The 18,457-nt window shown below is 37.7% G+C and overlaps 1 protein-coding gene across 2 annotated transcripts; it reads right to left on the bottom strand.

Moving 5' to 3' along the window:
* Positions 1-55: 55 nt before the first annotated feature.
* On the bottom strand, positions 56-12,443 carry RB195_016561 (uncharacterized protein; the record flags this gene model as incomplete). Of its 2 annotated transcripts, none has more annotated exons than XM_064183142.1 (13): positions 56-253; positions 2,007-2,082; positions 2,139-2,274; positions 2,486-2,553; positions 2,667-2,773; positions 2,905-2,952; positions 4,440-4,562; positions 5,509-5,682; positions 5,762-5,929; positions 6,788-6,993; positions 7,167-7,321; positions 7,970-8,043; positions 12,321-12,443. In XM_064183142.1, 13 exons carry the CDS (start codon positions 12,441-12,443, stop codon positions 56-58), a joined length of 1,656 nt encoding a protein of 551 aa, XP_064039022.1. The 2 variants fall into 2 exon arrangements, with proteins under 2 accessions (XP_064039022.1, XP_064039023.1); XM_064183141.1 differs by having other exon boundaries at positions 135-253; positions 2,144-2,274.
* Between the last annotated feature and the right edge of the window lie 6,014 nt (positions 12,444-18,457).

Genomic DNA, 18,457 nt, shown 5'->3' with positions numbered 1-18,457 from the left:
AAATACAAAACAGTGGAATAAAGCACCAAATATAGGATTTGTACAGAACTATCGACTATCGCTGATGTTTCAGTAGACCGGGTCCAGCTGTGTGCTGTGCGTAGCGAAACGATTCACTTTCCACAAACGGCCGTTTACTGTAGGCGGAACCGCGTCCCAATGAGCCGGGGACAACAAGCAGATTCCAGTCGAGACTCATTTGATCCTGGCCGCCGGTGAAGAACGAGACGATCGGACAGATCACTACGCTCATCTGAAACACGCCATCAAGCATTGATCCTTACATAATGATTTTATTTTTCTTAAAGATGAAAATAGGGACCCTTCTACCTTAGGTAACATGGATTCAAGTTTATCCTGTCAAGTCTCGGTCCCACGTTTCACTTAAAGGCATCACCCCACGAATCTGAGGTGGTGCAGATTTCAGGTGGAGTGTTCGTATACAGGATAGGAGACTACGGAGAGGGGGGTGATTCCGTCCATTTCTTCCTAATTGCCGTAAAAACGGCCCGGAAGATACGGTTTCATTCGTTTTGGCGCACCATTTTGTACAAGAGGTTCGATTGGAGCGCACCAGTCTTGTGCGGCGCCGCATCTTCCGGGCCGTTTTTTTACGGCAATTAGCAAGAAATGGACGGAATCACCTCCCTCTCCGTAGTCTCCCATCCCGTATACGAATACTCCACTTGAAATCTGCACTACCTCAGATTCGTGGGGTGCTGCCTTTAAATCTAGAAAGGCGCGTTGGCTTTCTTCGGAATTCGTTACTGTTTAAGTGCCTAAAGGGCACACCACCATTCCCTGTCCTAGCCAGTCAAAGGATAACGTTTTTCTTTTCACAAAGACAGAGCGAAATAGCGCAGGAAGATCTGTGTAAAAAGTATGAACTGTCCTACGGAACTCACGAACGATGGGTAGCTTTATTTAGTGTTCAGAACAGTTCACTTTCATCAATTGTTTTTTGAAGAAGAAGAAAGACTGAGGAACTGAATTCCATCTGACATAGTATCACGCTAAATAATTGCGAGCTTACTCCATGTCTTTTACGGAAGTACGTTACGCAGCGAAGTGGGTTCAACCTCGTCTCAGCGCTTTTGTCCAGAGAAATACCAATGTTGCTAGAGAGGTTAGCCAGGAAGCCACAAGAAAAGGAGAAATGGGACTTCCAGGCGGCACCCATATTGTGCCCAGCTGCTAGAAATGATAAAGATGGAGGGGAGCGGGTCCCACCGCATCGCCGACGCCGGAAACCCTGAAATATTGAGCGTGACGGGTCCCACGGTGTTAGGTTGGTGCGACCTTTCCACTAAACAGTGCAACGGATCTGACGACTTGAGAAAAATGTGGGATAATTGGGATGAGCGGTGTTATTAGTACACCAATATAGCGCAATAGTTCCAAGCGAATTTGTCTGGAATTGACTAAGACGCAATGGACTGTTTCATGGCCGTGACGACTCCTTTCATAGCGAAGTGCGCCTTCTTCTACTCCTTCGCACGTTCCCTTCATCATGTTTTCCGGTTGCTTTCTTCACAAGTCAGATACACACATGCAAACTGCTTTTCTAATAGCACTAGCACTTTACTTGATCTCACATGGGACCCTTATCTTTATCGGTACAGTGATGACGTTGGTATCATTTCATCTGAGCTCATCATTTTATTTTAGTTGTTGCGAAAAAAGAACGAGAAGAGCTCCTTCTATTACAACAATACCGTTCTTAAATTGCAGTGACGTCGAAGAAGTATAAATGTAAAATCGAGTCTGAACTGAACTGAAAAAGTCTGAAGTCTGAATATGATGCTGACACCTTCAATAAGAACCCTGCAAAACTTTTCAACTAAGCCTATGTTTCAAAAAATTAAAATGAACCACTCCTAGAAGCAGAAACAGTCTTGATTCTGCGGCATAAATTTCCAGATAGGACCCACTGGTTTAAATTTTCATGGATTTGAGAAGGCAACTGAAGAGTATACAAGAAGTTTGAAATTCCCGCAAAGGCTTACCACAAAAGCGACGATTGGATGAGAATATAAAGGCATTTGAGATGCCATCAACACCATTTTTTCCATATTGAACGACCTGGAATTTTCCGGAATCAACAGTAATTTTCATCCAAGCATTTTCTCAAAAAGTACCTTACAAGAACCGTAGAATTGGCGACTGTCTCAGCTGAGCAGCTGCTCTTCAGTGTTGGCAAAGTGTTGTGCGAAGCGTAGAGGTAGAATAGACAAAGCGAGGAAATGGTAGTGATAATCAGGGACGTCAAAGCTCCTGAGAAGAAAAAATAAATAGATGTTGGGAAGGCATTGGTTCTGTTATCTTTCGAATATTTGAAATTGTACGAGAATATGATAGTTATGTATGTGCTTGTTTCGTGATTTCTAAATTTGACCTCAAAATTGAGGGAAAAGAAACTAAGGGCGACGATTGCGTGAACCGCACTACTGCAAAACCATACGGTAACATCCAGAAAAAGACAAACCTCTTGAATTACAGAACGGTAGAAAATAACCGCACATGAAAATTCCGCACATTCCAGCACAAATTGTCCTAGAACATATCACAACATACACCACTTTAATATTATTTATGTAATAGCATTACTGTCCGCATTTTTAGGCTAGACGTAATAAAAATTATTTTAAAAAACATTGAATACTCACAGAATGGACAACATCAGTGAAGGAGTCAAGATATCGTAGGGAATTTGGAAAAAACGAATCGCAGATACTATACTTACAGAAATCGCACATATGAGCAGTAAAATTGACTGGAATTGTTATTTTTGAGGAGAAGTTCACAGGTACGGACATAGAGTCCTTTTTTCGTTTAGTCTCAAAAAAACTATGATTTTAAGATAAATATTAGCTAAAATATTTTTAGAAAAAAAGCTTGACAAACCTGAAGACAGCAAAGTTGTTTCATGGAACCAAGATCCCTCAGATGTACCTGAAAAGTTGATAGCTGTTGTATCTGACGATAATTTAAATTATTTGTTCATTTATCTATTCTTATTTACTAAATTACCGCCACCACAGGAAAAAAAAAGAACAGAGCTCTCACAATCCACCACAGAACTAGGACACTACGAAGCACAAGAATTACTTCAGCAGTAGCAATGCGATGCGTTTCATAAAAGTATGAAGGAATAACTCGAAAACTAAACCTTATTATTATTATTATTGCTATTATTATTATTACTATTATTAAACATATTATTTTTGGCTCACACATCTAGTAATTGTAGTTCAAAATCTACTAGAAAAAAGTGGTGTTGAGAACCGTTAGACTTTGTCTTCAAATTGCTAAATATATCAAGAATAATAAAGGTTTAAAGGCATTACTCCACGAATCTGAGGTGGTGCAGATTTCAGGTGGTGTATTCGTATACGGGATGGGAGACTACGGAGAGTGGGGTGATTCCGTCCATTTCTTCCTAATTGGCGTAAAAAACAGCCCGGAAGATGCGGCGCTGCACAGGGCTGGCGCGCTCCAATCGAACTCCTTGTAGAAAATAGTGCGCCGGAACGCTCGAAGCCGTATCTTTCGGGCCGTTTTCTACGGCAACTAGGAAGAAATCTCCACTCCAGATTTTTGGGGTGATGCCTTTATCTTTCTCTTTGCAAAAACATGATATGCTGAACACTTAACGCTGTGCCTAGTAGAAGTAATGAATAGGAATGCTGCAAACTGATCCTCGTAAATGTAAATTATCCCAAATTTAACGGTCATTTTCTGAGGATGTCTCTATTTTTGGTAAAATTATTGGCGGTGACTTATTCCAACACATTTTTAACTACTAGAACCTATAGAAATCCTAGAATAGAATCATTAACGAATAAATGTTGCGTAAAGGCAGCAGACTACGAATCTGGCGTGGTACGGATTTTCCATGGAAAGCTTCCATACAGGGTCGTAGGTTGCGAAAAACCAGGTGGTTCCACTGATCTCTCCACAGTTGCCAAAAAACACCGCCCGGAAGCCGCCGACATTCCTACGTTGCACTGCAATGTGTCACCGTTGTGCACGCGCCGCATGTGCGAGCGAGCGGTCGAAAATCAATTAGATATCCCAACCAGCTAATTCACGTCGAACTAATGAATAGACTGCTGAGGGGAACGGGACGTGTACCTAGAGGCGTGTTCTAACGCAGCCTAAAAAGAAGAGGCCAAGAAGCCTAGGAAAAAAAGGGGTTCCCATTCCGTTTCTTACGAAGATCACGGAGAGATGTGCGGAACCACGTGGTTTTCCGCAATCTACGACCCCGTATGGAAGTTTTCTATGAGAAATCCATAACACGTCAGATTCATGGCATGCTTTCTTTAATTTCCTAGAGGACGTCATACGCGTCATACGCACGGTTAAATTAGTTCTTTTTTCAAATTATCGTATTTTCCTGAAAGAACCACATTGAAATACGCCTTATATCGACTAACCTTCACAAATTCCTCCCATACATGTGTCGTAATGCACATGTACAACCACTGAATGCAAAATGTGAAAACTGACAGAAATGATACAATCACAGCGTAAGCCAGGGCTGGATGAGGGACGGTGTACTGGAAAAATAAAGAATAAATCTAGGAATCCTCCATTACATTTACTTGTGATCTATAAATCTGTTAAAGAAATTACATGCTAAGACTGTGGATACTGAGGTAAAAATTTTCTTTACTAATTTTGAACTTCGAGCACTTTTTTTTCTAAATTTCACTGTTTCTTTTTTCTGAATAGGGACATTCGCTTGCGTTCCTCTCTAGACCTCAGCGTAACCGAGGGCTGTTCCGAGCCGAAGGGAGATGGGCAGGGCACATTGTTTCGAAGTTTGGGGAGCCCGAATGGGATCAGTCGAAATCCACGAAATTAACAGACTTTACTAAATTTCGCTGCTTCTTGCAGAACCCTCAAATCCTTTGATCCTTGCAAAATTCTACAATTTCCCGCTGATATAAAAAGTAGTTTACATGAAGGACATCCGTGTTTGTCTTCGCACCAGAAACTTTTCTTCGATAGAATTTAACAGAATTTTTACGGAAATTATCTCATTCTTTTATTTATAGACGTCCTTTTATTCAGAGGAACTACTACCTTTCTGAAGACTTATTTCGTCCGTTTTTTCTTCTCATTTTTTGAACTTTTCTGTAAAAAAAATAAACCCACTAAAAAATTTTATTGTTTTGAGTGGTTTTATTCGAATATTGTCAGTTTCGGAGAAGAAGTCATTTCCATCCGGAATTATTTTTTGTTACGATTTTCAAAGGATACATCAACTACACGGTAGTTGTTTTCAGCTAAATTAGAAAAAAAAGTGCTTTTTCATTCGCAGAAGAGGTACGGAACGAGTATACGAGTTGGAAAAGCAGGTAAAAGAGGAGAAGCAATTCGAGACTTCAGAAGATTCGGAGGGGGTCGTATAATTCTATTTTTCGAAAATATAAAATAGTACTTCAAATATACTTAACATCACCTTAAAGCAAAACCAAAGGAAAAACAGTGACGACTTACCTTCGCAAACTGGAAAAGCGTTTGATATGAAAAGCTTAATGAGCAGTTTTTCTCGAGAAACGCATAAAATAGCGAAATAGTGAGGAAAACCAAGATGGACGAGAATAATTGGAAAACTCCGTGGAATACGAGAGTCAATCGTAGCTTATAGAGCGTAGGAATAGGAAAGTAGGCCTTAAATTATGTTTGAAATAGGGAGCCGAGCTTATTTTGAAAAATAAACTACTTTTAAGATTTTTGCTAAACCCTGTACCTGATAAAGCAGCGGACTCGAAGTCAACTGATACAAAGAGACAATGAATCCGACAAAAAGCGATAAAACAGCGTCGGACATTGTGAACTCATAGGGGACGATCGTTCGGAAGGATGTGACGTCTTTAATCCCAAAGACAAGGAATACACCGATACCGAAGAGGATGCACTGGAAAAGAATCCGTTGATTTTTATGATTCAATTTTGGAAATTATATCGATACAAATATTTTCCAGAGCATTCCGAGTAGAATATTAAACAGTACATAAACTGCATACGACAATATATACGTAACATAACATATCACTGTCCTGGAAAGTCATTTTCCCGCTGAGACTCCTCAGGATGTCCCTAACAACGGGTTATAATTTTCTGAGTCAATTTCTTCCATTAAAGCACATCATTTCCGAACCTTTCCATTGAAATGCTTGATTTCCTCATATCGGCACACCTCTTTGCAGTCAATGTCTTATTTAGAAGTTACAAAAAATTCCTGTCATGTCAATTCTACGACAACCATAATTTTTCATGAAAAATTTCCTTAGACTACATTTCTCTCTGGGAAATATCTATGCATTTGATCTATTTATGGTCTTAAAAGAGAAGTTTGTCCGCATAAGGTTTCAACAGCGTAATTTTCGCGAATTTTTCTGGCACTTCTCTACCTGTTTATTCTATTTACTCCACTTTTTGAGCGCATACTTACTTTTTTCCTCCTCACTAAGCGCGTTCCCTTTTTCTGCCAAAAATGCTTAGAAATTAGTAGACTATCTAGAAAAAGGAAAATCGCAGGAACTACGTTCCTTTGCTACTTTGAGAGCTTTTTTTTAGAAAAAAAAAGCGGATTTGATTGGTGTGATCTAATGCTTCTTTTCGTTTCACATCAATTAGGTGAATTAAACCAACAACATTTAAGGACTTATTAAAATTTAACATTTAAGAGAAGTTCCGAAATGTAAGATCGTTAAACCATATAGTAAATTCTTCATGGCACGTTTTTATCACCATTAAGTCAACAGAAACTCACAAATGTGTGTAGAACTAGCGATAAGGTCATAATGCTGGAGTATCCGGAGAAGACGACGGCGAAAAGTGGGAAGAAGGCGACAAGAGCCACGCAGAGGTAAAGTGAGAATAACGAGACGGAGGCGAGCATCGACGAAGAGTGGAGCAGAACCAGCAGAATACACAGGAAGGTGACGACGGTTTGCAGAATCGAGAGTGCGAAGCGTACTGTAACAAACGTACTGTAACAATTCACGTGCACATACTGGAGATATAAAATAGTTGTTTGAAAAAAATCGTTAAAAATCTGGAATTCAGCAAAAATTCAGGCGAAATAGTAGGTTCAAAAGGAAATTTCTTGCATTTTCGAGAATGAGGTGAGGTTACGATATTAAACTCACAATTACTGGACTGGAACCGCAATTGCGGATAAGCGAATAGACTCGGTGACGGTACGTAATGTAGTATACTGGCCACTGAACAGAATACCACCACAATAGCTAACGAGAATCCAAGTTGATACGCCAGAGCTGATGGTCCGCGCAGCAGTAAACACCTAAAATTTTTGGAATTTTGTGAAAAAAATCCGAGAAAATTAGGTTGCGATTCCTTTTGCTCGAACTCCTTCTTTGCTTCCATTCACATAAACGGACAGTATAGAGATAATGTATAATTTTTTACCCATCTCTAAATTTAAGCAGTTCCGTATCCTCTAAACTCTTTTCTTGACATTCTGCACTAGTATGTGAGAGGATTTTGAGACCCAGCCAATTTTATCTCAAAAATTCCCCAGAAAATCGCTTTTGTGTGGATATGTAGCAATAAAGAGGACATTTAGGCGGAATCTGATCCACGAAGTTCTTTCCCTGATGAATAACAAAACAAAACTAAACAATATCACGAAAAAAAACATTTTAAATAACATTCTAAACAAACATTTCAAACATTTTAAATTTCTAATTAAATCATGGATTTTCCGACTGGACTACAATCAACTCTCTAAACATCAATCCTTGACATGGATGAAAACATGGTCTAAAGCGAGAACTAGTCCCCGATCTTGATTCATCAATTAGGAGAGTAAAGGATCAAAAGGGTAAAGGGTTAAAAGTTTCATCGATGTATTAGAATAGTACTTTAGAAAATTGAGTAAAATGAGGTATCCTGGGAATATTTTGAACATATGAGAAGATGAGAAACGAACCAAAACGCAAATGATGGGATCGTCAATGTGCTCATCGTAAGCGCAGCTCGCCACGCTGAAGAACCTCTGGTTCCCTGAAAATAAAGTACTTAAAATTCACTGCATTGCATATTTACTAACTGATGAATTATAGGTTTTTATTAAAACAGTCCCTGCCAAAAAAAAACCATTTCATTATTGGCTTATGGAAAATTTGATGAAAATATGAAAAAAAATCTTAAGGGACTTGACTTAGGACAGAATAATATTGTTGCCACGTCGTTCTCTGCGGATATGCCTTTTTTTTTTCTTGACCGTACACTTCTTACCAACTCTGTGCTCGAATTTAAAGTTTCATTTTAAAATTTAAAAAAGTTCAAAGTTAGATCTTTTTGTTATATTTATGTTTTATTTGTCTAGAATATCATGGATTATTTCAAAAAAAAAAAATCTACTTGATTACACTGATCCGATACCATCTGTACCAAATTTACGGATTTCCTCGATTGTCGTAGTCAGGCAATGAACGGTAGGTCCCTCTACAAGAAACGGTTCCTTACGTATGAATGCTTTTTCCGATTCGAGCAGCGCGTACGCATCCAACGTCTCCAGTTTCGGTGGTAATGCTGTCATGCTCATGAGAGGAATTGGCGAAACTCGCCCTGTCTCGGCAATTAAGGGAGATGAAGGCTATTCTAAGAGGACAAGGTGAAATCGCGTACGACCATCATTTCTACACGGTTCACTGCTCGACTGGAAGAAGATGTGAGCAAAACACACGGGAGAAGAGGAACTAAGCAACGAGTTCTGTTACCGATTGCGGAGGTTGGAATAATGAGGAGCAAACTAGACAGCAGTGAAGCAGTCGTGGAAAATTTTGCTGTTACGTGTGGATAATTCGAAATATTGGCGGATAATTGAGGTCACAACACTGAAGCGTTTTGTTCCGCATTCAGAAATGAAAAAAAAAATCAGAAACCTCTGCAAAAAATCGTCGAGAAAAATATACCACTCATGAAAAATCGTGATAGTTAGGTTTAATACTTCACTATAGTTAATTTTACATTTTTCATTATAGTTGGCAATGCATTTTTTAAACTCACTATTAATTTTTTTAAGCCTTGATGTTTTTTTTTGTTCTTTGATGTTTTTTCTACCGTGCTTAGATGTAGACAAATCCGAGGATACAGTTCCCGCAAACTCTTTGATTTCATCAGGACCTCTTTGGCGAGCAGTCGTGAGGGGGTCCGTCACAGATTGATGCGTGTGTGGAATTATGATAATAATTAATTATGGTCATTAATTATGAATTTAACTAATTGATCATGATCATATGATAAAAATGAGGAAATTTTCGGTGCAATTGAAGCATAACATATACATATAACTAACTATAACTTTATAATTTATAATGCAGATAGAATTAAACAATCTTTCCTTCTAAATCTTATCAGTTCAAAAATATAATACAATATGGTTGCGTTCTTTCTTTTATTTTCATTTCGAACATTTTCTTTTCTTCACAAACAAATCACAAGTTTCATCCAAAGAACATGACTGTTGAGTTTCGCAGGCGACGGAAGTGACCTCTTATTTAATAATTAAAACTTGTACAGTTCATACGGACGAGCTATGCACATACGCGACTGAAATCTACCTCTTAGGTTTTTTTGAAGGGGTCGTGGAACGATGAAACGTGTTTGCTTCATATCACTTATTAATTTTTGCAGACGACGAAATTCTGCTTTTTTCCCTTCGCCTCACAGCGCAATGCGAAAATGGATAGCACAAAACAAAACAGAGCTCAAAATTCTAGCGATAAAAGAGAAAAATCGAAAGAAAGAAAGAAAAAAACATGAATGTTTAGTCTTCTAAATCGAACACACAATTAGTTATTTGATCAAGAACAGAAATGAGGAAAAAAAGGAGCAGATGCGGTGAGCAAAAAAAGAAACACTAACGACAAATGACGGTCTCTCAAGCGGAACTCTCGATGCTGAAGTATATGTAGTCGGAGGAAAGAAATGCTCATGTGAATCGATTTAAATTCACTCAAATTTCCAGGAAATTTGCTTCCCTGAACGAACTTATGATACCATAGGATTGTTAGAAATGATTTTAAAAAATTATATTGTTCAGCAACTTTGATTCGCTTGATTCTGTGTGGGAAATGAGTACCTCTTTGTGAAACGGAAACCCCTTGAAAAAAAGAACTGAATAGGCGTATTGGGAATAATTTGAGTGCAGCTTCTCACTAAATCCCTTTGAAATCCTAAAACAATCAAGAAGGATCACAGAAAAATCAAATAAGCAAAGCAGAAGTCGAAGATGATGGACAGTTGTCTCAGCCGATGTTGCATATCCAGAATATGTCATTAGCTAAGCCTCTTTCTACAGTTGTCCGCGAGTGAGAAGAAGAATTTTGTGAACGGTAGCAGCGAGAGATTTTTTTTGAACATAAACAATTTTTTTAAAGCGATTTGTGGTTTCACAAATATATAAGTTTACAATTAATACAACTTTCATAATTACTGTAATATAAGTTTAGCTTTTTCGCTGTGATTGGCTGAACAAAATTTACTTTTATGGTAGGTAAGGTTTTACCTAAGGGTGGGTGTAGTGTAGCGGTTAGAGGTTCCGCTTCCTGCACGATCGATCAGGGGTTCGAATCGGCCCTAGTGCTCACCAAGTCTTTCATCCCTCCGGAGTCGATAAATTGGTACCAGACTTGTCTGCGAGGATAAAAGCACTGACTTGACACATCGGCTAGCCACCGCAAGTCATTGTATAGGCCAGATACACGTTCGTAAACCTCAAAGGATTCTGAATTGAAGTGAACGTGGGGACGCGTCCCAAGCGGATTGATTAACTCCAGAAACTTTATCCTCTATCCTTTAAGGTTTTACTTACCTCAATAGGCAGGATTTATCTACATTAGTAGGTAACTATTTGGTCGCTCATGCTCAAATCGCTGCAGGGTATCTATGTCCAGAAATTCATGGGCCAAAATATGATATGAACTTCTAGTAGGGTCAATGACTCAATAGCCGATCGCTTCGGGCAGTACACGGTATCTAAGAGCTGAGGAGGTTTCGGATATCCTCCCTCAACTGCATGAATTTTGAGTTTCCTGCCAAATGTGTCGTGGAAATGGCGTATTCTAAGTGCATACGCACTTAATTGTGCAGCTATAAACTAGACTAACAATTATACCAGCTTTAAACACACGAAACTCATAAATTTGTCCGAATCCTCAAAATTCTCAAAGCTCTCGCATAATCTTGATGTTTAACAGTGAAACTTCAAGTAAATGAATTTTATTCAAGGTGATTAAAAATGATATCCAACTCATTGTTACTCATTCCATGCTTTGTCAACATCTTTTGAAAAGAATAATTTTTGATTATTTGAACAACTTTTTCTCTTCCTCAACAGAGTTTTTTTTTCGGCCCTGCGCCACTTTCTTGACGCCGTTTACTCTTTTTTTTTCTACTGAATGTACCTTCGAGAAAATTTCTATTATCGCTGTTGGTGAGTGAAAGAGTAGTCAAAAACTACTAAATGCACTAGCTCTGCGGCAATTCGTCTCGGGCGAAGCAACCAGAGAGTGGATCGATCCGTGTACAGTTCGTCTTCCGATGCTTTTATTTTTATAAAACTCCAACGACTAGGAAGAGCTAATTGGGCTGACTGGGAAGCACGAAAGTTTGAAGTTTCCAGGAATATGATCGTGACGAAAAAAACCTCACTAAGGCCAACATTTTGATGGTAAACTGGATTTCAACATAATTTCTATGCAACGATTAATTTTCGGACGGAAATATTGGTAGCTGGACGCATCTTTACGGAATTTATTCAACTTACTGTGCGACGGTGATGGGAGCACAAAATATAAGACCTGAACTAGTAAATACCTGCTGCGTTTGAAGTGATTTTAAAATAAAAAACTAAATATAAATAATTAATTAATGTATGACAGAGTTCTTAATGAAGTCATGGACTGCGCAATTATTCTGAATATAAAAAAATGGGTACTTATTCTTCAGAGTTATCTTGATGACCAGTGTTAGCGAAAATATCATGGAGGGTTCATTATTGCGATCGGAGGTGATCTGCTATCGTATAAATCTCACTGCGTACAATAATAAAAGACCTGAAAGTGTTTTTTCCAAGTAAACTCTGGATAATTTCTATATTTTAATGGGACGTTTAAAGGAGTCCGATATTTATGACTTAGATTTTCCTCAGAATTTTTGAGAGAAACCTAGCTGTTAGTAAAAATCGATGCAAATCTCGCCTTCTAACTACTCGAGGAACTCAGTCAAGGTTTCGTGGAGATTTTTGAGGAGCAAAAAAAAAATTCGAAACTCACCTGCTGAAAATGTATCGCACTCTTCATATTGATCCTGGTGAGTCCAAAGTAGGCGCTGGTGACCGGCACGACAAAAATCGCAAGCAACGGCAACTGATGGAGCAGCTGTGGTGGCACATTCATGTTCACCGCCGCGAAGTTCCCCAAAGTACACTTCACACACCTCTCACGTACGCAGTCCGACTCGATCGCGAACGAGGAAACCACCGATCGGCAATGATCTGAAAATTCTACCCTTAGCGAACGTCATCTTCGGAGGATCCGAGCGGAGGTGGAGCCGATCCGGGCGCATAGGCGGTAACAACAAAGAAAAAAATGCAAACATCATGTCATAATGTACGATTGACGTTGACGAATGGACAGAAGTCGTGTCCTCTCACGATAAACAACAGGCATGACAATTATTTTTAGTACAACAATTTCCATCGTTATGCTCGAGAAATCCTTGAGACTAATGTCCACTAGTTGGACGGAAGCGTAGTGAATATCTTTACGAGGAAAAATACGACCAATTCTGGATATCTCGTAACAGTTATCGCTTCTCCTTAGAAATGCCTACTTAGCCAAGCAGTCAGGACGTGTTTTATTGGAAATAAGCGGAAGAAAAAACGGACCACCAATGCTTTTAGGGAAAACAGTTAATACCTTTAGGGGATAATTTCATGCTGCACCACATTTATGTGCTCAAATAAATGGGAATAGTTTTGCTCGAAAAGCTAGAGCAAAAAAAGACACTACAGATTTAACTGCTTTTTCTACTCATAAAAATTGCCTTGAAATCCGCATAGGACCTCCAAATTACAAAGGTCGCTTTAGTTCTAGGAAAAATCGTCGAACGAAAGTAAGAAGAAAAGACCGATCGGGCAATTTATATAAACTATACGAGATATTTGAGGGACCCAGATTATTGGCGCCAACTTTGAGGAGCAAAATTGCCCGACGATGACCCTTCAAACCTCCAACGACGCGTCGGTTGCACCCGTCCATATCTATGACCGGATTCATCGTTGCAAAATTATTTCGATCGTGTGTATTTGCGTTGTTGACACGAATTCGACACATTTTTCATGCAAAAACGATGAGGGCATTCAGAATTGCTCTCTTACGTAAATGTGCACACACATTGTGTGGAAACAAAAATCACTAAACGAAACACAATATGTTTACTGATGAAGTTATAAATAAACACCGAATTCTGCACACTGCTGCTGCTCAATGTATACATTTATTTCTCTATACATTTAGTACATGCAGCAGTAGAGTTCCATAAAAAAAGGTCCGAACAACATAGATAAAATAAATTTTCGAAATGATGTGTAGAAACGGTAGCACGATCAGAATAGAATATATCCAGAATAACAAAAAAAAAGAAATTTCTTATTTTTTTTTCGCCATTTCAAGTTTCCTATAGAGGGACAAATTTCCAAGTATCCTTAACTTGAAGTAACTACGTGAATATTAATGGTACAGTAAGAAAATATCGAAAATTCAAGACTTTTAAAGTTTTAGTGGCGTAGAAGAGACTTTAACCCGTCCAATTCACAGAAAATATAGAAATAATTAGAGAAAAAGCTGTATCCACATTCTAATCCCGACATTTTGGGACTTGTCCCACCTCCCTTCGACTTTTAAGCTCAAAATCTTGCGCTTATCTCTGAACACGTTAAGGATGAAAGTGCTACGGTAATGAAAATCTCGTCCATAAACTTGAGGATAAATTGGGTTTACGCAATGTTTTCTTTTTTCTCCCGAAAAGGTAAAGTCGGAAAAATTCTAAAAGGGATCAGGAAATAATAAGAAAAAAAGATAAAATTTTGAAAAGGACAAAATTCTTCCCACTAATTTTACATTGATAACATTGTAGACATTTTATTACCCTTTTTTTTTACTCGTTCACTTAATTGATCAAGAAATACTGTTGCTGGAATACTCCACGATTGCATACAGTGTGACCACTAGCACTGTAATTAGTACCGTAACTAGTTAGCTTACAGTAGGAGAAAAGTGTTAGCAGGTCTACAGAGACTGCTACGTATATATGTGTATGTAAATAGGGACAGTAAAAGTAGTAGAGGTCTTAGCGGACGTGCCATCGCAGTTCCGCCCGGGCAGAACGGTCGAGTACGGTGTCCGATTATGGCAGAAGAGGCAGCCTTGGTGCAACCTACTGGACGAGAACATCGACTGTTGAGAAACTGAGCAAAGTTCGATTGGAAAATGTAGTGAAACTTGTGAAAAACCTCTCGGTACCACAGGAAAATCGAAGGACAGTACTTCATTTCCTACGTAAAAGTGCACAAATTGTGTGGAAACAAAAACCAATAAACGAAACATAATATATTTCCTGATGATGTTGTAAATAAACACAGAATTCTGCAAATTCTTGAAGTAGGTACAAAAATTACACTACTTCTATCTGAAACTTCTGTAGAATAGAGGTTCTACGAGGTTAAAATGATGAGCTAGAATAAAATTCTCATCCTTTTTAAAATACATGGTAAAAACAACCTAAAGTCTAAAGAATTTTCTTTACTTACCTATTTCTTTAGAATAAACGTGCCTTGAAATATTTTTTATCTTATTCATTTCTCGAACTACGAATTTGAAGGAAATAGCTTGAGGTTAGAAGTGGAAGAGAATAACATTAATAGGAAAAATAAGAACTGGCGAAAAAATAGAAAATAATCAAGATTTTTAGTAAACACTTTAATCTTGCTAACCGTTTAGTTTTTTTAAAAACTACTTTCACGTTTTCCTGTTGTGGGACGAAAAGAAGAAAAGAAAAAGAGAGGGGGACTAGATCAAGAAATGGAGAAAATACAAATAACAATAACAAAAAAATATATTTATTTATATTTAGATTTATTTAGAACAAAAATATATTTTTATCCTAATTCTATTCTAATTAAAATAAGAAAAAAACCAATGTTCTAGCAGCGAAAAACATGATTCCAAGTTACTCATCTTTTAATTTTGTAAGAACTGGGGAAATATGATGGAGGGATTAAAAATAGCAGCACTATTTTTTTAAAGAGCAAAAGTAGAAAGATGTTGATAATAAGCTGCATAGCTACTAATATTTCACTTTTTCTCATGCACCATGCATATATTTCTCCCATCATTAAATACCTAAATTAAATCAAAATAAATAAAAGACGAATTAAAATAAGGAAAGGACATCGACTATAAAAATTTTAACGCATACACAAAGAAATTCAACAAATTGTTTCTTTATATTATTTATTTGTTCGTGACGAAAGACTGATGTATGCAGCACAAATTTATTTTTATTGATAGTCAGTCCAAAACTAAATTTACAAGAAGCAAAAATTAGCAAATTACTGAAATAGTAACGAAATGACAATGACAAACGTAGCATTAATCCTGGGGAATCCAGAAATCTCTGCCGTGTTCCCCCCTCAGTAGCTCCGCCTCCTTTTCGGCATGATCCTGCTGTTTGAATACGAATGTGTGCTTGCACTTTTCAGCATATTTTACGATATCCTTGAGTAAATACTATAAAGTGGGAAGAATTTCTTCACGGGGGAAAGAAGTGAAGTAGCATTTTATAAAGAGTGGAAATTTCATTGTTTACCTAATTTTTCTGTGAAGGTTAAGAGCCGGATTTCTACCGGAGAAATTCCTTTTTTTTTGCTCACGCTCAGTCGGAGGCGTACATAAACAGAAATCAGAGAGGTAGTTAGAGAAATTAGAGTTGAAATGCTTCGATGTCAGCTCTACCAAAATAGAAATTATAAGAAATTGACTCAAATTAGTGTTATGGGAAAAATTTAGAGTCCAATTCAACAACACGATTACAAACTTTCATTAAGAATTTCAGGAAGATCACACTATTTCCAAATGAACATAGGAAATCGTTGAATATATTCGGGAGATCCGCAGAAAAAAAAACCAAAAAAGAAAAAAAAAGTTCCGCATAAAAAGGAGATGTAAGTCTGTACTGATGTCCATGAAATGAGAAAAACAAATTGAGAAGAATTTATATCGAACTGAAAAAAGAAAAAATGGATGTAAAAACAACACTTTGTTCGATGTAAGAGACGTCGAAATCTACACGAAATTTTTCTAAACTGCATTCCTTAACAAAATCTCCTATTTTTGTTCACCAACCACTACTTCGACAAGCACTGACTTCGAAAAGAAAAGAAATTTTTATAGAGCGCAAATAATAGGAATAATAATAATAGAAAATAATAGGATTAAGAATTCTAGGACGAGGAATTGCTCAAAACTTACGTATTTACTAGAAATGTACAAGAAAAGCTGGAAACGTATGAACAATTTCAAAAAGATTGAAGGATGAGTTGCTGGAAAACTAGACGTTCCTATGGATTGCTTATTGGGGATATCTCAGAAAAGCGTGTGACGAAAAAAGTGGAAAATAGCTCCAGAATACTAGCTCTGACTCCGAATCTTCCAGCAGCTATGTACGTCTTTTTTTCAAATCGAATTTGACGGCGTTAAGGATCGGAGACATGTGCAACGTAGTATAAGTGGAAAGCACTCGAGTGAAGCGGATAGGGTCGATGATTTCGCATTACTCCGTCCGTGGATTTGGATGTGCTCAAGCCAGTTTTCGAGAATAATCTAAACTAGTTCGCTACGCTTGAGAACAACATAATCACAGATAAAATCCGTGGCCAAAAATTCTGTTCTACGAGAAAGAAGGAAACGAAGGAGGTAAAAAAACGGAGAGGAGGAGCAATGACTAAGACACAAGACCATTGTTGAGCTCACTTCAAGAAATTATTCACGATGTTTTGCGAAAAGTGTGCCGTTTTTAACAAATCGAGACTGGATTAGGCGCTTATTGAATTCAGACGCATACCTTCTTAACTCGAGAGAGAGAGAAAAAGTTACAAAGAATCCTGTATAGCCAGGATTTAGCCACGGTTAAAATGCTGAGAAGCAACCCACAAAAAAATTTAGGCAGCCAAAATCTGGGAAAAGAGAAGGAGGTTGGGGTACCAATTTCAAATAAAAGAAAAGTTCTCCAAAAGGAGAAGAAAAGTCCAGTGGAGCACCTCGGTTCACTACGCTTATTTAACTGATTCCCTGTAAATCCACAGTGCTTCCAATGAAAAAAGAAATTAACAGTAATTGTAGCGAGTGAATTTGAAGATCGTTGAGAAGTAAATCGCAGAAAAAACAATTCTGGAAGAAAATCCATCCCATTTCTGTGAAAGAAATCTGAAGAAAAAAATAGTGAAATTGATTTTCTTTGTAACATTCACATCATTCAAATTCTTCAGAAATTCATCGCCGAAAGAAACTTATTTTTTCGCTAAAGCGTTTGGAACAAAAAACACTTTGTTGTTTAAAAGAAGAAGGAGTTTTCTACGATTCAAAAAAAATTAATTCCACTTCGTTTATTCGGAGAAAGTCCTCGCAAAAATCCTCTTTAATTTAAATGAATTTCAAAGGACATAAGGATAAGGAATTCTGAGATAAACTAGAACGCAGTGGAAATAGTACTTCGAAAAAGAGTACGTACTAAATGAATTATCGGAGCAGTTTTCTTGAGTCGTGAGTGAAAAATTCCAAGGAAATTCATACAAACATAGGTCTACTTTGAAATTTCATTGTTGTCTTGAATTCATGAGATACGGTTCGTGTAGAAAGCTAAGGACACATCAGCAGAGGTTACATTCAAACACAATGACGACTCCATGAGGCACTAGTGGATCTCTGGATGTATTGGCAACTAGGCACATTTCCAGTAAATACAGTGTTCCCGAAAAGCATGTGGCATCAAAAATGTTCACCATAAGGCCCCAGAAATAAATCTCTATGATACGGTATTGTGCGCTCAGAGGAGAATTATCTATTTTATAGCTATTTATTTTCTTCGGTGACTTTAATCTCATTACGCGGTTATCTCAAGTGATCAAAATTGTATCGTGAACCAGGACTTAGAGCGTAAAAATGCGTACGGTAATGAAATTTGAGAAATAGTGGTTTCCCGAAGCCGTCGACGAAGCAATTTTCAATTCTAAGATATCGGATCGTTCATTTGAGCTCCCCTTTGAAAAAGACTCCTAGACACTTCTGAAAGTTATACTTAGGTATATGCGTTAAAATATTGAGGTTTACTTAAGAAATTGGTAAGCCCAACA

Source organism: Necator americanus, chromosome II (assembly GCF_031761385.1).
Source record: "Necator americanus strain Aroian chromosome II, whole genome shotgun sequence".
Classification (NCBI taxonomy): domain Eukaryota; kingdom Metazoa; phylum Nematoda; class Chromadorea; order Rhabditida; family Ancylostomatidae; genus Necator; species Necator americanus.
This window is presented reverse-complemented; position numbering and strand designations above follow the sequence as displayed.